At 42.7% G+C, this 22,929-nt stretch overlaps 2 protein-coding genes and 1 long non-coding RNA gene across 10 annotated transcripts in view; 2 read left to right on the top strand and 1 right to left on the bottom strand.

Annotated features, from left to right (window-relative positions):
* The window catches only part of GNG12 (G protein subunit gamma 12), a 129,681-nt gene extending 124,055 nt beyond the window's left edge, over positions 1 to 5,626 (top strand). For 7 of the 8 annotated variants that reach the window (XM_077967962.1, XM_077965243.1, XM_015141324.3 and 4 more), the window contains one exon: positions 1,592 to 5,626. In XM_077967962.1, coding sequence (XP_077824088.1) covers positions 1,592 to 1,717 — 126 coding nt within the window. In that variant the 3' untranslated portion in view covers positions 1,718 to 5,626. 8 annotated transcript variants of the gene reach the window in all.
* Positions 5,627 to 6,331: 705 nt separating this feature from the next.
* LOC114672104 (uncharacterized) lies at positions 6,332 to 15,530 on the top strand. Its single transcript, XR_013401121.1, has 4 exons — positions 6,332 to 6,464; positions 7,499 to 7,563; positions 12,565 to 12,656; positions 13,885 to 15,530. It is a non-coding gene; the product is annotated as an uncharacterized LOC114672104 (long non-coding RNA).
* A 3,202-nt stretch (positions 15,531 to 18,732) lies between these two features.
* Positions 18,733 to 21,795, bottom strand: GADD45A (growth arrest and DNA damage inducible alpha). Its single transcript, NM_001261305.1, is given in 4 exon segments — positions 18,733 to 19,387; positions 20,462 to 20,699; positions 20,938 to 21,039; positions 21,526 to 21,795. Coding segments are annotated over 4 exon segments (498 nt in total). The 5' UTR covers positions 21,570 to 21,795; the 3' UTR covers positions 18,733 to 19,273.
* Between the last annotated feature and the right edge of the window lie 1,134 nt (positions 21,796 to 22,929).

A 22,929-nucleotide genomic window follows, 5' to 3' on the forward strand; every position in this document is an offset into this window, starting at 1 on the left:
GAAATGAAGCTTTTAAATGTGTTTGGCCCTCAGTGACCACTTTCTGTGCCCAGAGTAATAATGCCAGCTTTAGTTGAGATCACATAGAGAAACTGGAATGCATTTCTTAGATCACCTGACTTCGAAGTCTTTTCCCCTGAATCCCAAGAGAGAACTAGGCAGTGAGTGCCCTGGAATGTTATGACTAGTTCTTCCTTGAAACTGAAGCAGTTGGCCGGGCGCGGTAGCTCATGTCTGTAATGCCAACACTTTGGGAGGCCAAGGTAGGCAGATCACCTGAGGTTGGAAATTCAAGACCAGCCTGACCAACGTGGAGAAACCCCTGTCTCTACTAAAACTACAAAATTAGCCAGGCATGGTGGAGCACGCATGCCTATAATCCCAGCTACTCAGAAGACTGAGGCAGGAGAATTGCTTGAATCTGGGAGGTGGAGGTTGTGGTGAGCCAAGATCGTGCCATTGCACTCCAGCCTGGGCAACAAGAACGAAACTTGGTCTCAAAAAAAAAGAAAGAAACTGAAGCAGTCACCTGATCCATTCCTCTGGGCCTGGAGATAGTCACCTGTCTTTCCAGCATGAGGCTATCTGGGCTGTACTAGACAGGGCTCAGCTGCCCCATTGCTCTTTGCGTAGGGCAAAGAGATCCTATTCTGTAGGATCTCCTTCCCAGACTTCTGAAACAGGGCATGATATTTTCCCTGTTTAATTCATGCCAGAGTAAGGTGCTGCCTCTTCCCATGCTGATTTAGTCTCTCTTTTTACTTCCGCAAGCCCAGTCTCTAACAGTAAATCTTAAAGCTCCACGACTTGGCTCCAGAGTTTTGGCTCCAAGCCCATCGTTCAGTTCTTAAAGTCTGTTCTGCATTCCAATCTGTTTTTATTTTTTTTTTTGCTGGGGGAGAGGTAGAAATTAAGATACAACCTTCCCTTGATTCACATATGCTTTTTCTCACCTGGCCCCTAACTTTTTATTTTGAGACATTTCAAACCTGCAGAAGAGTTGTAACAACAAACATTTATAAACTCTTTACCAGGATTCACCAGTTGTTAACATATGACCACATGTACTTGCTTGCACTCTCTCTCTCCCTCCGTCTGTACACGAATACACACAAAACATATATAATGTCTTCTTTAAACCCTCGAAAGTTATTTGCAGTTCAGGATTATCTAACAAGAATACCTAACACACAGTCCATTTTTGAAGAATCCAGGCCACTTATTTTGCAGAATCACCCTCACTTTAGGTGTGATCGTTTGCTGACTGGACTCCAGGTAAATGTTGGACAGGAATGCTAGCTCATTAGCTGGTGGTGTGTCCTCAGCACTCTCCTGAAGGGACACATGGTGCCACTTTGTCTGATCGTTGTTAAGTTGCCTGGTTAAGAAAGACCTTACCTGCCAAATTGCACCATTTTAAAGGCACCATTACCTTTTTTTAACCTGACAAGTATCTGAAAGTGATGCTTTGAGACTCTGATGATCTTGTTCAAATCAGTCTTCCATTCAATAGCCTAGCATTCAAATACACTCTGAAAGTCTGCAAGTAAAATATTTTCTTTCTTGTTTGTTTGATTTATTTCCATGCTAGGTTTCGAAGGCATCAGCGGACCTCATGTCCTACTGTGAGGAACATGCCAGGAGTGACCCTTTGCTGATAGGAATACCAACTTCAGAAAACCCTTTCAAGGATAAAAAAACTTGCATCATCTTATAGTGGAATAGAGAAACAGCTCCTCGCCTCTTCTCAACAAAGCAAATTATGAGCAGCTCCTTGAAGAGATTTACCTTCAGCTTATTTGGTAACCACTGCTAATAACTAAAATGTTCTCAACTTGGAATAACGGACTCTGAAGTCTCTATTTTCCAAGTTGTCCTTTCTCTTAAAATACCCTTTACTGATTTAATACAGAATAACAATCTTATTTTCCACTTGGTAACTATAGCTTTATGTTGGGTTACTGTTTAAGGAAAGTTGATCTGGGCCTTTTTAAAAACATAATTATATACTTTAAATATACAATGGATTCCGATATGTCAGGACCTAAATTGCCTAAGCACCTGTCAAATTAAAATGCCAAAATTAATTGAAATCCTAAAGCCTTTATATCATATTCTTTATAAGGCGTGTGCCAGCCTGTATAGTATATAAGGGAGAGGGATGTTTTGTGTATATATATGCCTTTGTGTATACACTTATCAAAGCTATTTTCTTATGAAAACATCCCTCTTTCCATACCATCAGTTTCTCAGTTCCAGAAGTTATACCTTTACTTTGAGCTGTGTATAGGTAGAATAAAAAAATTCCTTTCATATCGTTATTGTACAAAAAGTAAAGAGTATCCTAAAGATTGTATTCATTGTAATCAAGTAATGCAGTCATCTCTCCTCTCTTGAAATCTTGCTGGACCTCTTAGGCTACAATAAACTGCACCAAGCTAAACTGACAGTCCTTCAATAATATGAGACATTAATTTACAAGGACCCTTTTGGGCTTCAATGATGCTGAGTCTGGAAAAAGGGAGGAGACCCTTGGGAGGACCCCATGCAGCTGTGCTCCCAGGGCTCATGTTCTCTACTGGATTAGGGATAGGCACCTCTGAAATCTCCACCCTGATCATTGGAATGAAACGGAGTGAACATGAGCCCAGCTGAGAGAGGAGCAGGAATGTGTGAAAACCAGCTGCTCTCCTTGTCCCAGCGTTGTGATTGAGCCCTCTGTCTTGCTCTTTCTGCCTTCCCTGTATCTTTCCTATCTTACCAGAGCATCTGTTTGCAGAATTAATACCACCTTCCCCAGCTGCAGGTGTGTGGAACACGGTGAGAAAAAAAATTTTTTTTTAAAAATGCAAAGTTGTCAGGATGCTTAAGCTCTTTTCAGATATCTGCAGTTTCATCCCTACTTTGTTCATACACCATCCAAGAGGCCTATAGGCTACCCAAGAGAGCCTTGGATTCAGTGGTACCCTCCTTGGGCCCAAGGGCTTCAGCAACTGTGTATGGAGTTCCTTGATTTTCCTCTGGTCCCAAATACAGCCCTCACACCCTTGGAATTTCCGGGTGTGGGGGTAGCCCCAAAAGGAGGAATCTCCTATGGCCAATAAGGTATCTTGACTTTATCAAAGTAGAAGAGAGAGTCACTTCGCAGTCAAATCATACACACGGCCTTTGATATTTTAATTCATCTTTAGTTCGTTAAAAGTAACTACTAAGGAAAGGTTAAAAACTTCCTCTCAAAAAGGAATCAACCCCAAGAAGCAATTATTTACAATGATTTTCCCAAATTTTGTACAGTCTGTCCTGGAAAGCAAACCCCTTTTAAAATCTAATGTCTGGGCTTTGAGTATTAGCTCATTTAGGGTGAACAAAATGCATTACTGTTTTTAAATTGCCCACATTTATTCAGTATTTCTCCAAGTTGCTATCTCCTCAGCCTTGTGAATGGCCCTCACTTTTCTGAGGCCATGTGAAAATCACGGCACTGCCCTTAGCCTTGTGTCATCTGCTTTTTCGTTCTGCAATATGCCCAGTTCCCAAATCAATTGTAAGTACCTGTTTAGGAGAGAGAAAGATTTTACCTCTCAAAGGGTGAGATTGGAAATTTACACTAAAAAGACAACTTTACATTTAATGCTTCACTTAATGAAACATTCTTTTTTTATAAGTCTATTTTTCTACTCAGTTTCAGAACACTAATCTGATTTTCACTCTGATTTTTAACGTTTCTTTAAATATTTATAATGTAGCTTCTTTCAAAATATTTTCATGAAAAATTACTTTTATTATACCATTATGTGCACGTTATTGGTAGCAGGCATAGTTTATTATTTAGTACTGAAACATGCTCTTTTACCTAACGGTAAACAAGTATGTTTTGATATATATCTGTTAATATGCTTATAGTGGTAAGAAATGGACTTGAGGTCGCAGGAGATTTCATTTTCTTTGCCCTGGTCAAATACAATAAAGGCCATGAGTATAAATATGTAACTTCCTAACCAGGTGTAGGGCATGTTCATGAATATCAAATCTTTTGATGCTGGACCCAAGAGGGGAAAAATTGTAGCTAAATGTTGATTTACTTATAACTAGACGTCTGTGTGAGAAAATATATGTATACGTATATATGATATGCAGAAGTCACTTTTATTTATCAGGCTTTATTCTCCTTACAAAGCCACAGTTTAACTGTCTGCAGCAGTTGGTTTATGTTAATGATAGACAAATACCCAGGGTTTGTTATTTTTTCCAACTACCACTGTAATGATATACTTTCTCACGTATATACATGCAACTTCTTGGCTTCATTTCCATGAAGCTATTTCAATATATTCAGTATACTTTGTCCTTAATGCTGCTTCTGTTAGCAGTGATCTCTTTCTTTTTTTCATTCTTACATCTTCATTAGTTCATCATAAATCTGTCCACTTGAGGCCTCAGGACCATGGCAAAATTTCATGACTCCGAAGTATTTTACAGAAACATTTTTTAAATAAGGGAAATATTTTATATATCAGATGGTTCACAAGTGATGGGTCATAGCTAGTTTTTTTTTCCTTCTAAAAAATGTCAGGTTTTAAAAATCACTTACCTTATTAAAATGAAAAGTGCCATACTTACCTTTTAAAGGAAAGACCTGATTTGCTTTTTCTCTATTTAGACTGTTTTTGTACTTTACTAATCTTTAAACTATCAGGAAAAAAACCAAAACTTTATACCAATGATTTGGTAATTTTGAGGCATAGGGTAGCTTACATAGTGGAGGATGTGCCAAATATTCTCTTCAAATGCCACCTTCTTAACCAGTTTATAACTAAAATAGTGTTATCTGACTAATTCCTCTGAATTTTGATGTAAGATCTATACAGGCCCCCAAAATGATTATAGTACATGCCAGTCGCTTCTCAGTGAAATAAATACAATATCAGAGGACATTATGGGTTGTATTGCTTTCTTTTATGGTAGACCTGTTAATGGGGAAAAAAAATACATCACATCAAATAGAATCTTGTATCTGTGTGTTAAAATAGAGCACTTACCTGAAGTCAGTGGCCTGGATCATTTCCCAGTCTGTCCTGTGCTGTGTGACCTTGGACAAGGTGCTTCATCTCTCTGAGCCTCTGTTTCTCCATGTGTAAAACAAGGGGCTGCAGGAGATGATGGCTGAGAGCCCTTCCAGTTCCCAGATGCCTTGGTCCAAAGACCCCACCCCTCTGCTGGTCCTGCCAACGTGTTGGTGCTATAAGCTGCTTCAGATATAAAATTGGTTTATCTATAATGTTTATTCATTTAATAGCTTCTAAAAGGCCTTTTTGTTATACAGTGCTTTTTTTCTAGTTTTATGGACTTGGTTACTGTAATAATGTCTTGTTTTTAGCCATGTAATTACAAACACATATTCTCTTGATGTCTCAGTAAATTTGCATTTGATATATCATTGATGAGATTTTGTTGTTATATAATATTCTTCGGCTACTCATCTGTCCAGCATCTTATTAACCATAACACTGTGATCATTGTTTGGAAATATGTCCTATGGAAAGAATAAAAGGATTTACTTCACAGCTAGCATGTTCACAGATTTGAAAGAAGTTTCATTAAAAGCGCCATTGCTTTCTTTACTGCATCAGTGCCTCGTTGTAGCATCCTACCTGTGTTTTGCTCAATAAATGAATAAAATACCATTTCTCTTCCCCTTTCCCTTCCTTCACTCAGTTAACATTTTCTGAGCACCTCCTGGGAGCAAGCTGCTGAGAGTCAGGCTCCCATGACACCCAAATGAATAAGACACACACCAGCCCATGAGAAGGTCACAGTCTGAGCAAGGAGGGTGGGTATGACAGATATGTAAACCAATCATCATAGTATCATGTGGCAAGTGCCATAACTCAGGTGATCACAGAGTGCTGTGAGAGCCCAGAGGAAAGAGGGACTAGCTCCACATTGACAAAGACCTCCCTCTGAAAAGGCTTCCAAGGGTGGTGATGTTTGGGCTGAGTGAGAGAGGAACAGTATGCGTTGGAATTGAGGTCCTGGGAGGAGATGAGAGGAGGAGAAAAGAGGACTGGAAGCCAGTGTGCAGATGGCCCCCGATCCTGCCCTCCCATCCTGCTTGCCTATCCTGAAACCAACAAGGGGGCTAGAGAGGCTGTTAAGGAGTGAGGTAATAACTCTGACCTGTGGAGGGCTGTTTCCCATCCTGAGACCAGCTGTGGCCATGGAAACTGATAACAAATGGAAAGGTCATTAGATTGGTGGTGACTCATATTCACCATGTGTTTGCTGAAGGTGCCCTGCCCCCTCTTCTGCCCGTTCCCCCAGGGCTGGGATTCCCACAGAGATGAAGGGAGGGCAAAATCAAAGAACAAGGGCAGAGGCAGCCATCAAGCCCCAGGCTAGGAACCAGGAGTGCTACAGAGATGGCCCCTGCTTCTGAGAACCAGCACTCCACACTTACAAGAAAGGTAGGGGCAAAAGACAGTCCCTGGGCCCTTTCTAGTAAAAGACTGAAGGATTTAAGATACATTGGTTTTGAAAAATAACCACTGAGAAGCACTTTTTACCGCTTCTGACCAAATTGCCAAGTTCTTGTAATCCTCAGTGGAGGAGAGTTGGGGATGATGGATGGGATTGGGAAGGGGTGGGTTTTTAAAAGTCGGGAGGAGGGAAGGTAATGAAGCTGGAAGAGGCAGGTGAGATGGATACTTCCTTAACATGGACAAGAAAGCCAGGCCTGCGGATAGTGATTGGAACTCAGAGTGGAGATGCATGTCACGGGGGTTTCCACCTCTTCTGGATGTGTGCCATGATCAGGTTTTCCCTGGCAGGAGGGTCAGTTACACATAAACACATGGATTTTCCCTCTAAACCTTTTTATTTGGGGCTCTATAATGCTTATTTGGGTCTAGGCAACCGTTTTTTGAGTATTTGTCCCTCACTCCATATGCCAGGTTTATAATCTCTCGGCTTAAAACTCTGACTGTGTCTGTGGAGCCTGGTCCCACCGTCAGTTCTAGCTGTCTTTGTACCACCTGGCGTGGCTAGAGCCTTGTGCTTGTTTTCAGAGCATGGCCATACTTGCTGCTGTACCACTTTACCACTGTGAGTAGCAAATAACCTTTGCCTTCAGATGAGCCCTCTGTTACTCTAATTACCTTCTCCTTATCTGAATGATCTGGATCATTTAAATCCATGAAGGTTGTTTGACTTTAGGCCAACCCTGGGTAAATGTGCAGTTAGTCTAAGGAACCCTCACCTCAATTGCCCATTTTTTTCAAAAAATTTTTCTGCCCTGAAGGAAAATGCAGTCCCAGTAAATTTATTGTCATGTGCAAATAACTTAATATATTGGTCAGTAGATGACCACTGGCACTGTCAAATACAACTCTGGAGAGAGTGATATTTAGTACAAAGAAGTGGAAGTTCATAGTAAAGTTTAGGCATTACTGAGAATTAATGTTACATATGAAGCATTCCTATACCCCTTAATTCCTCCTAGACAATCTACTGAATGATGAAAGCAATTAATTGGAATGGTTGACATCTATAATGGGAAGATACCAGGTAAGTCCAAGAAATTTGCAGCTGAGACGTCTGTGTGCACAATAATAGTTTTTATTTTTATTTTTATTTATTTATTTACTTATTTATTTGAGACGGAGTCTCACTCTCTGGCCCAGGCTGGAGTGCAGTGGCGTGATCACTCACTGCAAGCTCCGCCTCCCGGGTTCACGCCATTCTCCTGCCTCAGCCTCCCAAGTAGCTGGGACTACAGGCAACCGGACCGCGCCCGGCTAATTTTTGTATTTTTAGTAGAGACGGGGTTTCACCGTGTTAGCCATGATGGTCTGGATCTCCTGACCTCGTGATCCGCCCGTCTCGGCCTCCCAAAGTGCTGGGATTACAGGCGTGAGCCACCGCACCTGGCCTTATTTTTCTTTTTCTTTTTTTTGAAACGGAGTCTCCCTCTGTCACCCAAGCTGGAGTGCAGTAGCGCGATCTTGGCTCACTGCAACCTTCTCCTCCTGGATTCAAGCAATTCTCCTGCCTCAGCCTCCCAAGTAGCTGTGATTACAGGCATATGCCACAAAGCCCGCCTAATTTTTTTTGTATTTTTAGTAGAGACGGGGTTTCACCGTGTTAGCCAGACTGGTCTCAAACCCCTAACCTCAGGAGATCCACCCTCCTCAGCCTCCCAAAGTGCTGGGATTACAGGTGTGAGTCACTGCTCCCTGGCCCCATGTTGCTACTTCTGATCTCTAGAGCCAACCACCTCCAACCCCTCCACACACACACCCTGCTCAGGGATAGGAGGGCATCATCCGCTAAAAGACCTTAAATATGGTCCTAACAGAAGACATTCGCCAAATATGTGATGTCACAAGGGCACTGTGGATCCATAAATTTGTGTACTGGGGCAAGCCTAAAGGAGTCACTCCCTGAACAACTGTGGGCAGTGCTACCTCCTCTAAGCCAGGCACTGACAGACTTGGTCACTAATGTCGCTGACTTTAATTAAAAGTTGGCATGTGAGATTTAGGTAGTGCACATGTTAATTTTTTAACATTTTATTAATTGGGTAGTTTTATATGTATTAGGAAAACCAGAACTAGCACAAGTTGTGATAGAAAGTTTCCTTCTAAAATAGATTTAAATAAAAAGCCAACTTATATATTTTTTAATGTCAGTATATAATAGCATACCTTTGATCTGGATATGGAAAAAATTGTCATGAAGCCCTACAATACAAGCAAGTAAAAAGCCAAGCATCCCCTTTGGGAATCAACTCCAAGAATCACCCATGTAGGCCAGGCGCGGTGGCTCACGCCTGTAATCCCAGCACTCGGGGAGGCCGAGGCAGGCGGATCACGAGGTCAGGAGATCGAGACCACCCTGGCTAACACGGTGAAACCCCATCTCTACTAAAAAATTCAAAAAATTAGCTGGGCATGGTGGCGGGCGCCTGTAGTCCCAGCTACTGGAGAGGCCGAGGCAGGAGAATGGCATGAACCTGGAAGGCAGAGCTTGCAGTGAGCCGAGATTTCACCACTGCACTCCAGCCTGGTGACAGAACCACTGTTCTCAAGAAAAAAAAAAAAAAACAAAGAATCACCTATGTAAAGCAGACAAGGTTCACATTTCTACTTTTAACCTTGAAACATTCTCCCATGGCCAATACCCTAGAAGTGCTTTGTTCTAAATAAACATTTTAGATCCGACCTTGGTGATGTAACATTTCAACATTGGCCATGCAACATCTGTCAACATTTGTAGACATCTGTGCAAGGCAATGAGGAACACTGAACTCCAGACACTAGGCTGGGCATTGTGCATGTGTTCTCCCATTTAAAGGACTCTTTAAAGGAAAGTAGATGTGATTTAAGCCCATCTTACAGATGAGGAAACTGAGGCTCAGAGAAGCTAGATCCTACAACATAAAAGGACGGGTCCTAAGTACATACACCCAGGCAGATTCTACAGCCCATGGACTATCTTAACATTTGTAGCATGGTTTGAATAAGGGAAAAAACAAACAAACAAAAACAGTAACTTTGGTAATTGTTAGATTAAATAAAAGGTAAGGTAAACAAATAAGTCCTTTACTAATCATGGGTGTAATACCCTGGGCCTTAAGAATAAACAGTGCTATATTTCAGGCATTTACTATGACTAGGTACTGTTCTTAGCATCTTGCATCTTTTTTTTTTTTTTTTGGAGGGGGTGGTTGTTTTTCGTTTTTGTTTTGAGACAGAGTCTTCCTCTGTTGCCCAGCCTGGAGTGCAGTGGCAAGATCTTGGCTCACTCCAACCTCCACATCCCAGGTTCAAGTGATTCTTCTCTCTCAGCCCCCCAAGTAGCTAGGATTACAGACATGCACCACCACGCCCAGCTAATTTTTGTATTTTTAGTAGAGATGGGGTTTCACCATGTTGGCCAGGCTGGTCTCGAACTCCTGACCTCAGGTGATCCACCCGCCTTGGCCTCCCAAAGTGCTGGGATTACAAGCGTGAGCCACCACACCTGGCCTGCATCTGTTAGTTCATGTAATTCTCACAACAAATCCAGGAAACAGCTACTCCTATTATTCCTACTTTACATACTAGGAAATAGAAGCCTGGAGACATCCAAAAGTATATTGGATATGGTTTCAGAAAACCATTTCTCAGGGTAGCCAGTGTGACATAAGAGAAAGAATACGTATCTTGGAATCAGCAAATGCATGTTCTGGACTGATTACTATTTATTCACTGTGCAACCTTAGGACACATATTATGACCTCTGATTCTATTTCCCCATTCACTTTTTTAAAAAAGATATAGGCTAGGTAATTTTTAACATTTCCTCTAGCTTCAAATTTTATATAAATCTGTAAATCTGAGAGGAGATCAACCCTCTTGCCATCTCCACCCCAGGACATTTTACATTTTCCTCCTTGAACTGAAAATAAGGAGAAGAACCGAAGTCTAGCATATGGAGTCAGAGGAGGGCATGTGGGTTTGTTGTGTATAATTATAGGTATTAAAAATATATTTAAAGAATCACCTCCTGACACTTCAGCTACTGGCTCATCAACAGGTCGGTAAAGAATTTTAAGGAAAAATGAATTATAGAAGAGCATTTTGAATATTGACAGCCTACCACTAACAGAATTAAGTGAGCAAACTTCTTCAACAAACTTAAAGTGTCAGTAGCACCTTATGAGTTCATAAAACGTAACTACAAAAAGAAAAATAGTCCATTCAAACATTAAATATGAATGAGAGTGCATTTGGTTTATAGAAACAGAACAAAGGGAAATGTATTTATTTGTTGAGCTCCTACTAGCACTGTGGTAGGTATGTCCTAGGATAAACCCAGAAAAGACAAGGATAGTGGGAGTGGGGGTAAGAGGGGCATGGGCAGTAGGAAATAAACAGATAAATTCCTATGCAATATGGTAAATGCTATCATAAGAAATTGTTCTGCCTGAATGAGTCAGAAAAGATTTAACAGAAGAGATAATACATTAGTTGGACTTTGAAGAACGAGTAGGAGTTTGTTGGTAAAGAACAGGGAAAGGATATTCTCAGCAGTGAAAAAGAGTGTGCGCAAAAGCCCCAGGATCTAAGGAAGCATGGAGTGTCAGAGTAGCAGAGATCTTTGCAACAGAAGTATGGGAAGGTGAATGTGGACAAGGCTGGGAAGGAAGGTTGGGCCAAATAATCAAAGGCCAAGAGTTTGTATTGAATTATATGGGAGAGAAGGTAGTTAGTAAGAGATTTTTAAGCAGGGTCTTGACATGAAGATAGTTAGAATGAACAAGGATAATAAACTAGTGAAGAAAAACTGGAGGATGTGTTTCTAATTTCTGGGGGGAGTGGGGAGTGGGGAGTGGGGGGTGATATTCACTATTCTTTTATTAGTTCTTCAACTCCTTTCCATTCCAAATCCACATCACTCTCCTCCAACCCCACCCGCTATTTACCTCTTCTGTGATCTGTTTCTGTCTACCTCTTCAGCCTGCCTTTCTCCACTCCCTTCCTTAAATACTTAATCCCCTAACAAACACCACAGAGCCCCACACATGCCACATCCCTCACCCCAATGAGCTCCTAAATGTACTTTAAGACTCACATCAAGCATCACCTTCTCCTGGAAGGCTTCCTGACCACCCCCTACACGCACACGCACACACACACACACAAACACACACACACATTGTGCATACCCATGCTTGCCATGACACCACTCTGGCTTGAAAATTATCTGTGTCTGTCAGCTTCCTATAGTTCCTACAGGAAACTGCAGGTAGGAACTGTGTCATAATCATCTTTATGGAGTAAGCTCTAGCACAGTACTTGATACCCAGTACTTATGTTCTCACAACCTTGATTTTGAACAGAAACTGTTCTGATAACCTAAATGAGAGATAAAGAACTAAATTGAGTTAATGGAAATGGAGAGGGGAAACTAGATTAGTAAAAATTAACATAATTTAATTGGGTGGTGTCTTGCTGAATTCAGTTATGTTGGGCCATGTAGTTTACTGGGTGGTTTCTTTTTTACTTATATAACTAATTTGCAAACAGAACAATTAAATATGAATGGAATATAAACATGCATAGAAAATCACCAGTTCATGGAAGATGCAATTATTATTCGCTTACATATGTTGACTGCTTCTAGGAACTGAGCTAGGTTCTTCCTATGCATTGTTTCCTTTCTTTTTCACCATAACCCAATGATATAAGTCTTGTTTATTTCCCTCATTTTACAGGAGAGGTAACTGAGGCTTAGAGAAGTTACACTAACTTTCCCAAGTTCTAGCTAGGATCCAGGATTCAAGCTCAAGTCTTTCTGCCTCTAAGAGTCCACTGTCTTTTTTCTTCATTTTTCTTATTCTTTTCTTTCTTATAAAGATAGGGTCTTGCTATGTTGCCCAAGCTGATCTCAAACTCCTAGCCTCAAACAAGCCTCCCAGCTAGGCTTCCCAAAGTGCTGGTATTACAGGCTGGTATTAAGACAGCGGCCTGGAGTGGCGGCCACTGTCTTAACTGCTGTACTCTTGTTCGTATCTTTCACTAGCCCTGTCCTTCACAGTTATATAAAGACGCAAAATCAAATCAGAAGACTTCCTCAGATGACCCATTTCTTGCTGAGTGCTTATTTCGATGATGGTAAGATGATTACAATATGGTGATATAATCATGTGTTAAGTGATGATACTAAGAAGTTTGCTGCTTTTCTTACAAATTCTTTCTCAGACAATGCTAGAAAAGATATTAGCATAAAAGCATACAGGGACACAAAGGTCACCTTTCCAATGATGCTTAGAACTTTCCCAGTTCTCAGATGAAAGAAGACAATTCTTAGAATTCTCGCCTGCCTGTTTTGTGTGTCCTTTAGCTTTCCCAAGGCTCTGCCCCACTTATTGGATAAGTAAAAGATTTGATTCAATTAGTTTCATTCTTCCCCAGCCTAATCTCTGCTGTCTGGTTGGCCTCTTTGAGAGACTGACCTAGCATCAAGAGGACTGAGTTCACAGGAAAATTCTGATTTTTCCACTTCCATGGGATCTTGGAGGTGTCTCTTGATTTCTCTGAGCCTCAGTTGCTTTAGCAGAGAATCAAATGAATTAATAAATGTGAAAATCCATGAAAGGCAGAAAGTACTAGTGGTTGTAAGAAAAATGGAAGTGGCCAGGCACAGTGGTTCACACCTGTAATCCCAGCACTTTGGGAGGCTGAGGCGGGAGGATCACCAGGTCAGGAGTCCAAGACCAGCCTGGCCAACATGATGAAACCCTGTCTCTACCAAAAATATAAAAAATTAGCCGGGTGTGGTGGCACACACCTGTAATCCCAGCTACTAGGGAGGCTGAGGCAGAACTGCTTGAACCCGGGAGGCAGAGGTTGCAGTGAGCCGAGATCGTGCCACTGCACTCCAGCCTGGGCAACAGAGCGAGACTCGGTCTCCAAGAAAAGAAAAAAGAAAAACTAAAACAGGAAGCCCCACTTACTTCTCAGCACCTACTATGCGCCTGACACTGAGAAGTACTCATTGTATAACAATAACAGATTTTAATCATGCTTGTCAGCTTCTCCCTCATCTTCAAAGTGCCTAGCGCCATGTCTAGCACATAACAAAGGCCAAGAGTTTGTATTGAATTATATGGGGGAGAAGGGTAGTTGGTAAGAGATTTTTAAGCAGGGTCTTGACATGAAGATAGTTAGAATGAACAAGGATAATAAACTAGTGAAGAAAAACTAGAAGATGTGTTTCTAATTTCTGTGGGGAGTGGGGGTTGATCTGTCAGTTCGAGAGGTAAGAACCATTCTGTTTGCAGACTCTTCTACCTTTTTTGCAGTGATCACCTGAGTTAACTTGTAAATTCTCTGTCTCCAGGTAGCAAATGGTTCTGGTACACCTCTTCCTGGGAATCCCTGCAATCTTCGCAGAGAAATATGCATCCTTTTCGTGGGCTAACATCAAGGGAAACTGGAAACTGATCATGTAGAAGCTTCTCCCTCCCTAATCCCTCAGATTTGTAAACAGAGCTCCGAGAGACCATTCATTGTTTCTCAAACTTCCCTTATAAGAATTACCTGAATTACTTGTTAAAAACATATACATATGTGTGTGTGTGTATATATACATATATATGTGTGTGTATATATATACATACACATATATATGTATAGAGAGAATGTGTGTGTATATATGTATATATACATATATATATGTGTGTATACACACACACACACACACATACATATAATGTTTTCTTTTTCTGGGGCTTGAATCAGGAAAAATAAATTCTGAGCCTTATTCCAGCCCCACTTAATCTAAAGCTTCTGGGAATAGGTCTTGAAAGTTATATTTTTAACAAACACCCCAGGGCCTTATTATCATCCAAACAGTTTGAGAAATTCTGATAGTGTAAAACACTTCATTTTACACAGGAAGATTCTAAGCCCCAGTCTGAGTCGGTGGGGTGGGGGCGAAGGGTGGACCTCACATGCCTAACAGGATTAGGGAGGGAAGCTTACATGAGTCCAGCAAACTAGAGTTACAACAGGGAGGGGTGAGGTCTGTGGCAAACTGGAAATCTGAGACTAAAAGGGAGGGGCCTCCTCTCGGCTCCAGCCAATTGCCGCCATGCAGAGTGTGGACCCACTGTTGCCAATATAGCAAATTTTCAAGAGACAATAGAAGTCTGGATTTTGCTAAGAAATTTTCCCATTTTTAAATGTTTATAACTGATTTTTGAAAATTTTTAAACATTGTGTGATCCACATTTCTTTTGGCTACCGGTTTCCACCCTCACATTAGGACTTTGTAAGCTATAGCATCATCTTTTTGTTGTCTGTCTCTTGGTGGTGCCAGCATCTGTCTCTTCTCTTAGTTTTTGCCAATTAATTTTAATGGCTTTCTATCATCTAGTAGAAAAGAAGCTTGGCCTGCAGGAAAATCATGCTCCGGTTTCTACCATCTTTGCCACTCCATCACCCATCACTGGAGGACATGTTTGCATCCTGGTCTTGCCACTCGCAATATGATTCTGGGCAAATTAAGATCTCTGTGTATCAGTATTTTCACTTTCAAAATGGGGCTAATAATAGTAGCTACTCCCACAGGGTTGTTGAGAATGCTCATGAGTTCCTGTCTATAAAATGCTTAGATCAGAGCTCAGGATGTAATAAGTCTTGTATGACTGTTGCTGTCCCCCAAAAGCTAGCTCCAAACACGCTTTCAGTGTGTACTTTCCTGAGCTATTGTTCTTCCTCCTGGAGTAAATGCCCTTCACATTCATCTGGCAGATCTCTTCCTCTTTCAGGTCTCACTGAACCTGGCAAACATTCCCTGGCCCCAGGAACACTTAGGTCTTGAATATACCTCATTATCACTTACCACCTAGTATTACAGGTATCAGGTATCCCTACTAAATTGTACATATCCTTAAAGACAGCTGCTTTTTCACCTTTGTGGCCTTGGAACCTAACACAGTGCCAGGAAAATGATATGCATTCAGTAAACAGCATGATTGAAATGAACATGCTTATCTTTTCTTTAATGTGCTTAATGATTTCCTTATAGATTGTCAACTTAAGGACAAATGCTGTAATAGGCTACATCTTTGTATTCTTTGTAGCACATAGGAGAATTATATTCGACATTCAGTCAGTCAATTGATCACATTTTTGTGCTGTTTGCAAAATACAATGCTAGCTTATGAACAGAGAGTTTACAACCTTTTTCTCCATTCCATTCTTGTATGCCTTCTGGAGATTTCTATCCTTTGAACTTCCGGAACAGTTCTCTGGGCCTTTCTTATGTTGCTGGTAATTTTCTGCTTTGTATTCATGTAGTAATTCATGATACAAAGTCCTTGAGGCCAAAGTGTGTGTCTGATTTTTTTTTTTTTTTTTTTTGTAGACTTCAATATAACCAGCATAGTCCCTTGCCCACAGTAAGCACTCACTTAATATTTCTTAGTGGTTTTCATGAATAAAACCTTTTCACAGAGGTTCTTATGTTTACCAAAGTATTGTTAAAAAGAAAAAAGTATTCACTTCTTTGAGGGATACTTGCTTGGTGTCAAATCATGCCACTGAGTTTTGTTCATTTGAAGGAAACCTCTCTCTCACATTTCAGTCTTTTACTATATACCGAAGAATAAAATTCAACCTATGTAATTGAGAAGTAAGCCATTATTTCACAAAGGCTTCAGTAACTCATCTCAAAACATGCTTTGGAAATATTTTCAACTGATAGTATACAAATAATTCTTTCCTAAAAATGACCCTTTTTCCCTGATTTGGGAACTAAGGTATGTATTATAGGAGATTAGCTACTTTCATTATAAAAGTTTAACTTGCTAAGAGCCTTGGTTAAGTGTGGAGAGGAGGAAGCAATGCTATTTATGACACTGAGGCGAAGTTGCCAGTGGAAAAAACAGGTATTTTCCACTTTTCAACATTCAATACACCTTAGGTAGATGAGGGGATTTTTGTTCCTGTTGTAACATAGCTTGCAATAAGTAGATTTAATGGTTTTTAAGGCAACAACTGAAGAATATTGGCATCAATTCGAGATAGAAGCCATCCAGGTAATTTTATACTTGTTTAAAATTAACTGTTTCATGATTGGGCTTTTCAATGCTGTGTTAACTTTCTGTTATGCTCAATCAGGAAAGAAAAACAAGAGTTTAAAAAGTTTGAAGAAACCAGACAGCACTGCAGTAATTGTTGAGATTTTCCTCAAAACAATCTGAAGAATGTATAAGTACTATTACAGATATCTAAGCATTGTGAATTTAGAATAAAGCTCAAAAACTCCTTTTGAAAAACATAGTTATATAGATGTACATGTCATAACACAGATCTCTCTGATGCCTTCAGTTTTCCTATTGCTATCACCTGGGTTGTAGTAATAGCCACACTCCATTGAGCATCTATCATGTGCCAGGTAGTTTGTATTCATTATTTCTAATCATTCATTTATTCAGTAAATATTAATTCAGCTCCTACTACTTGCTGGCACTTGTGTCAACTACTGGGCTACAATAATGAAGCAGATATTACCTGCCTAAGGGAGGTTGCAGAGTTGTAGGAGAGGCCACAAGTCTGCAAGATAGGTAATCTTATCTCCATTTTACATGAGTAAAACAGGATGAAGAAAGACGAGTCAAGGCCAGCTGCTATTGTGTTTGTTCCACTAAGTGAAGCAGCTTTATCCACTCTGTACCCACTTTAATTCATTCATCCCAGCAAAAGGGTTTTTACCAAATTATTGTGAAAAGGGGCTGAAAAAACCTTACTTTAATGGGAAGGCAAAACACCTTGCTATTTAAAACTCACTGCTCTCAATCTTTTGGTAATATAAGAAACAAATATTAAATACCAGTTATGTTTTGGAGTGGGCATTGGATTTTAAAAAGATACAAGAAGCCTACGTAAGCCTAAAAACCCACATTTCTAGCAGATGTAGAAAAAGTCACTTGTGAAAAGACACAAGAAGCCTAAACGAGGCCTAAAAACTCACATTTCTAGCAGATGTGGGGAGAGTCATTTGCAAGGTGAAGGTCTCATGGACCTATGTATTCATAATATATGCGGAAACTTGGAGCTTTTTGTTGCTATTAGTGGGTTTTCCCTACCCGTTTTCCTGATTGTATGTAGTCATGACTAGGATGAAAGACAGATGGCAGGGGAGCCATAAGGGGATGGTTTGAGAAATAGGACAAGAAAATTCCTGTGGACTAAAGCAAGGCTAGGCCTTGCCTCCATAAGCATTTTTGCTTTCTTTGGTCTATGTCTACAAGGTTGTTGGAGTTAATTATCAAGTGACTGTTCCAACTAAAAATGATTGTTCTACTGAAGCCTTTTCTTTTGCTTTTCTTCTCTGCCATCTATTCCATCTGATATAATTTAAGTGGACCCCTCAGTACCATAGAAATGGTCAGCTGGAAAGCACAAAGCTTTAGGAAGAGACTGGGGGCACCAAAAAACGTTGCCTGGCCACTTCCCTGTTTGCTCTGTAAAAATGGTTCTGCAAAATGCACAGCCTTGGATTCTTAGTCACTTCCTAATTGGCCTTGTCACCTACAGCTGCTCATCCCAATTATCATCTTTCACAGATCCTGGTGTTAATTTCCTAGAACACTGATCATGCCACTTCCTTCAAGGGCTCCGCTATCTGCCTGAAGTTTACAGAAGGAAGCCCAAATGCATAAGGGTGACACAGAATGCCCTTCACAGCCTGGGCCTAATCCCCACCTTCCTTCTCAGCCCTGTCGCTCCCTTATCTTTCTACACCAGAGGCACACACAGAATCACTCTGTTTTTACGGACCTGGTTGTGGTATTTCAGGCCTCCACACCTTTGCACAAACTAGTGCAGCTGCTAGCAATATCCCTTTGCCCTCTGTAACTAGGGAAATAAAACTAAGACCAACATAAAATGATCTCTCTTCAATAAAAACTGGTAGGTAGCTTTGGTCACTCTGTCCTCTCTGCCTCCTCAACCTTTTGTGTATAATCTTATTTTGGCACTACTATCATTGATCTTTAATTATTCAAATTTTGCAAGCTGAATCTCTAACCATCCCTTTTTCCTAACTCCAACTCCTTTAAGTCATGTGCTTTCTGACTATAGACCTGGTATAGAGCAGAGCGTCAGTAAAATGTTTTAAAAAGTACGAGTTAAAAGAAACAAGAGCACACAATAGGAAATGATGCAATTATTCATACCAGTTTATTGTAGGTATTGTGTTTCAAAAAAATTTATAGCATAAATAACTTTTCATGTCATAAAATAACTTAGTAGAATTTATAATAAAACTTTGAGAATTTAATATCTCATCAAAATACAATAAAATATGGTTTTCAAATATGATTAACCCTTTAGGCTTTTCTTTTACTTGAGGGCATATAAACCAAAAATACCCAAACTATGGCTATACTTTTAAACTTTAACAGATTTGGTTTATTTTAATGTAACTCAACCATTCTAAATTAATACATAGTTTTCCTTCCTGCATGGTTCTTTGTAATTTTTGTTCCTTTTGACTTATTTTTCTGTTTCAACACAGCTTCCTTCTTCATTTTCACCTCTTTCCATCTGCAAAGTCATCTATCTCCGGGCCCCCAGAACATGTAGTTGAACTCACTCAGCCCCTTGACATCAGTTTCTGTAATCCTTGCATCAGTGTAGGGAGTAACTGCTTGAGTAACTACAAAGGTATTTCAAAAACTTCAGTGCAATTTGGTTCAGTTATTTTCATTCAGATGCCATCACCGTTCAGGGAGATTAATCACCGGAACCCACTGATCCATGTAGCGACTTTCCCGGCAAAAACAAATAAGTTGACTTAAGGCAGGATCCTTCCATTGAGATGAATGTGGATTCTGGAAACAAATTTAGAAAAATAAACTTATTTTTAAAAAATCGATATTTGCTAGTATTACACTTTTGAGGAGAAGACACTTGAATATTCTATATTTTGGCTACATGACATGGAGACAAATTAGAAGCACAAAAAATTAAAGTTTCTTCAAAGTAGTTGGGTTCCGTGCAAAATCGTTAAGGGTAATTACCTATTAAACTACACACTGCAAAGTCTGAACCCATGCAACCCAAGCTGAACCACATACATATGTTTGCATATCTGTTCAGTTTTGCATGAGAGTATCATTCACGGGTTTGCTCTACCAAACTTGTTACCCTGACCTGAGTGAAACAGTTTTGAGAAAGATTTCCATGCTGTGTGCACAATGAGATGAGCTGCACAGCAGTTAACTGGAATTGGCATCAACTCTACTCCCAAGAGACAGAGTAGTACTTTTAAGGAGTAGCAAAATAATCCGGCTGTCACTTGACTAGACCAGTCAAAAAGCAAAATTTAGAAGACAAAAGTAGCACACTTATCCCTGAAAACATAACTTCCCTACCTACCAAAGGTTTTTATCAGAAGAGAAAAAAAAAAAAAAGGCCCATTAAAAAAATGCAAGATTGCAGAGAAAAAAATTCCACTCTATCCTCTTAATGTATTTCTACGGAATTAACAAGGTTTGTCTCCTACACAATTTCTATTTTTAGCTCTGACTGGCAGAGAATGAAGCTGACTCCTTAATGAGGGGTGAGCCAGGAATTCATTTGGCTTTATCTAATCTGCCCTGCTAAAGGAATTAGTCACGGGAGGCAATGCAGATGTAGGTAGGGAGTAGCTGGGCTGACTGCTGACTCACAGGGATCTCTTCCGCTGCTGGCAGTCCCCAGCATGCTTAGACATGTTCTGTACCACAGATTATCCTGATGATGAAACTAGTACATCTCGGCTGAAAGTCCAGCCACACTCTCGTGGGGCAAAGGCAGCACCCTCCTGACCCAAACCTACCCCAGATCCACAATCAGGCGACCCAGCCCTGACTCCCGTCCTTCCGGGGCTCTACCCCGCAGGCTGCAGTCCCCCTGCCCCTTACCGTCACCAGCACGCAGTGCAGGTCCGGGGGCTGCTCGGCGCCCTCGGTCGCCGCGGGGCCAGCGTCGGTCTCCAAGAGCAGGAGCTCCGCCAGCCGGCCCGGGTTGCTGACGCGCAGGATGTTGATGTCGTTCTCGCAGCAGAACGCCTGGATCAGGGTGAAGTGGATCTGCAGAGCCACATCTCGGTCGTCGTCCTCGTCCGCCGCCAGCAGGCACAACACCACGTTATCGGGGTCGCTGGGGGCAGCGGGCGGGGCCAGTGAGCGCAGAACCGCGGACGCCCTCAACCCCTGCCTGGGTCTCCGGGGGTCGCCGCCCGGCCAGCTCGCCCCCTCCCCTCCGGGACAGGCAGCCGCGGGGGCAGAAGAAAAGCGACAGGAAGTGGCGCGGCCGGGCGAGGGGCGCCCAGCCAAGGCGACCTCCCGGGCTAGGGCGGGAAGGGGTGCCACGGGAGACGCGCAAGGGCCCCACTTACACGTTGAGCAGTTTGGCCGCTTCGTACACCCCGACAGTGATCGTGCGCTGACTCAGGGCTTTGCTGAGCACTTCCTCCAGGGCATCCCCCACCTTATCCATCCTACACGCGGGCAAGGGCGAGGGGTCCCGTCAGCCCCAGTGCCCTCGGGCCCATCGCCGCCCCCATTGCCCGGCACCACGCCCCTCCCTCTCGAATGCAAGCACCACCGCGCACCTGGGCTCTCCGAAAACCCGGCGCTCCCGCGGCCCCGTCACCCCCCATGACCCCTGCACGCCCAAGGACCGGGCGTCCCGTGAGAAGTCCCGAGAGTGCCCCTGCCACAGGCTGCCAGCCCCGGGAGCCGCACGGGTAGCGACGGCCACTGCTGCCCTTTGCAAAGGCCCCGGCGGGGCTCGTTCGGGTTGCGGGGCATGCTCTTTCAGTCCGCGGACGCTACACGGAGAGTCCCGAGGGAGCAAGGGCGGGAGTTGCCCTGTGCAAACTTTTCTGCTTCCTCCCCTGCAAACCTTCCACAGCCCGCCTGCACCCGGGAGCGCGGGATAGGTGAGAGAAGTTCGGGCCGGAAGAGTCCGCAGGCCGATTTACCTTTCGGTCTTCTGCTCTCCAGCCGAGAATTCCTCCAAAGTCATATTGCAAACTGCAGGTCGCCCACGGAGAGAGCGCGGCGTGCGGGCTGCTCCTGCCACGGCGAGCGCGCCAGCGCCTGCTTTCTGCACTCACTCACAGGCGCCGCGCCGGGAGCTCAGGCCCCGGCGCTGTCCGGCCGCCCCACGCCCGCCCGGGCTCCTCCTCCTGTGCCAGCCGCCGCAGCTTCGGCCACCCCTCCCGCCCCGCTTGCTCGTTCGCTCGCTCTCCGGCCCTCGCCTCGCCACCGGCCGCACGACACTAATTGGGCAGCTGCCTCCCAGCCACTGCTTACCAGCCACTGGAGGACAAAGGGCCCCGCTCGTCGGCGTTATCCTGCCAACCCTCAGCCAACCACCTTCCGCCTCATTTGCATGCATCTTGGCCATTGGGCTATGCAAATCAGCCTGCTCCGGCAATTTGACCCTAGCTCCTGGAGTCAGGTTGAGAGGAGCGGAAAAGGGAGGAGCCACGCGGGAGGCGAGCCGAGGGGGCGGGGGCGGGGGCGGGGACGGGGGCGGTGCAGAGAGAGGAAGGCGGGTCCCGCGCGCTCTCTTATCCGGTTGGCGGGGACCACTGGGAGTGGAGGGCTTCAGCAGAGGCGGGAGGTGGCATTGGCTTGGGCTGAAGCAGGCTGCCAAGTGTTTTTTTATAATAGTCGCGGCACTTTTTTCTTATTATCGTTTCATGCCTTTTGTTTTAAGGGGTGGCTATTAAAATCTATTTCCAGGGTTAATGCACCGAAGTCTAGTAATTATTAGTAAGCAGTTTACATTAAAAAAGTGTCTCCAGACCTCCGGGGCAAAGTTTACCTCAGAAGTGTTGTTTATCTAAGTCTAGGCGAAGCTGCTTATTAGCAGTAGTATTATTTCGGTGCCCTGATGGCTGGTTTGATTTATTTTTGGAAAGCTGCAAGGGTTGGAAGCTCAAAAAAGAAAAACCAACCCGTTTGTATTCAGGGATGGCAGGGAACCAAGTTGGAGTCTTTTCCACAGAATGCAGAACGGTTTCCCACCTGCCCGCTGTAACTGGGAAATCGTGAGCTGGTCTGCGTGGGGAGCTGCTGACCACATGTGGGAATCCCTGGCAACCCAGATTCTCCTTTCTCAAAGAGCCTTGCCCAAACAAGGATCCTTCTGGACGCCCACCAGTCGAGAGACAACCATCTGACACCCACACAGCCCACAAGTCTAAATTCAAAATGCTCTTGATATGCCCTAAGCTTCCTTTCCTAACGTATGTATGTCACTACCTTCCACAGAGAGCCTCCTGTGTGATCTCACTGTGAATTATTGATGTTAGATGCTGAATCATGAAGCCGTAACTATAGGAAGTTTTTAGTCATATGCTAAAATTTCACCTTTG

The sequence above is a fragment of the Macaca mulatta genome, chromosome 1 (assembly GCF_049350105.2).
Source record: "Macaca mulatta isolate MMU2019108-1 chromosome 1, T2T-MMU8v2.0, whole genome shotgun sequence".
Lineage (NCBI taxonomy): Eukaryota > Metazoa > Chordata > Mammalia > Primates > Cercopithecidae > Macaca > Macaca mulatta.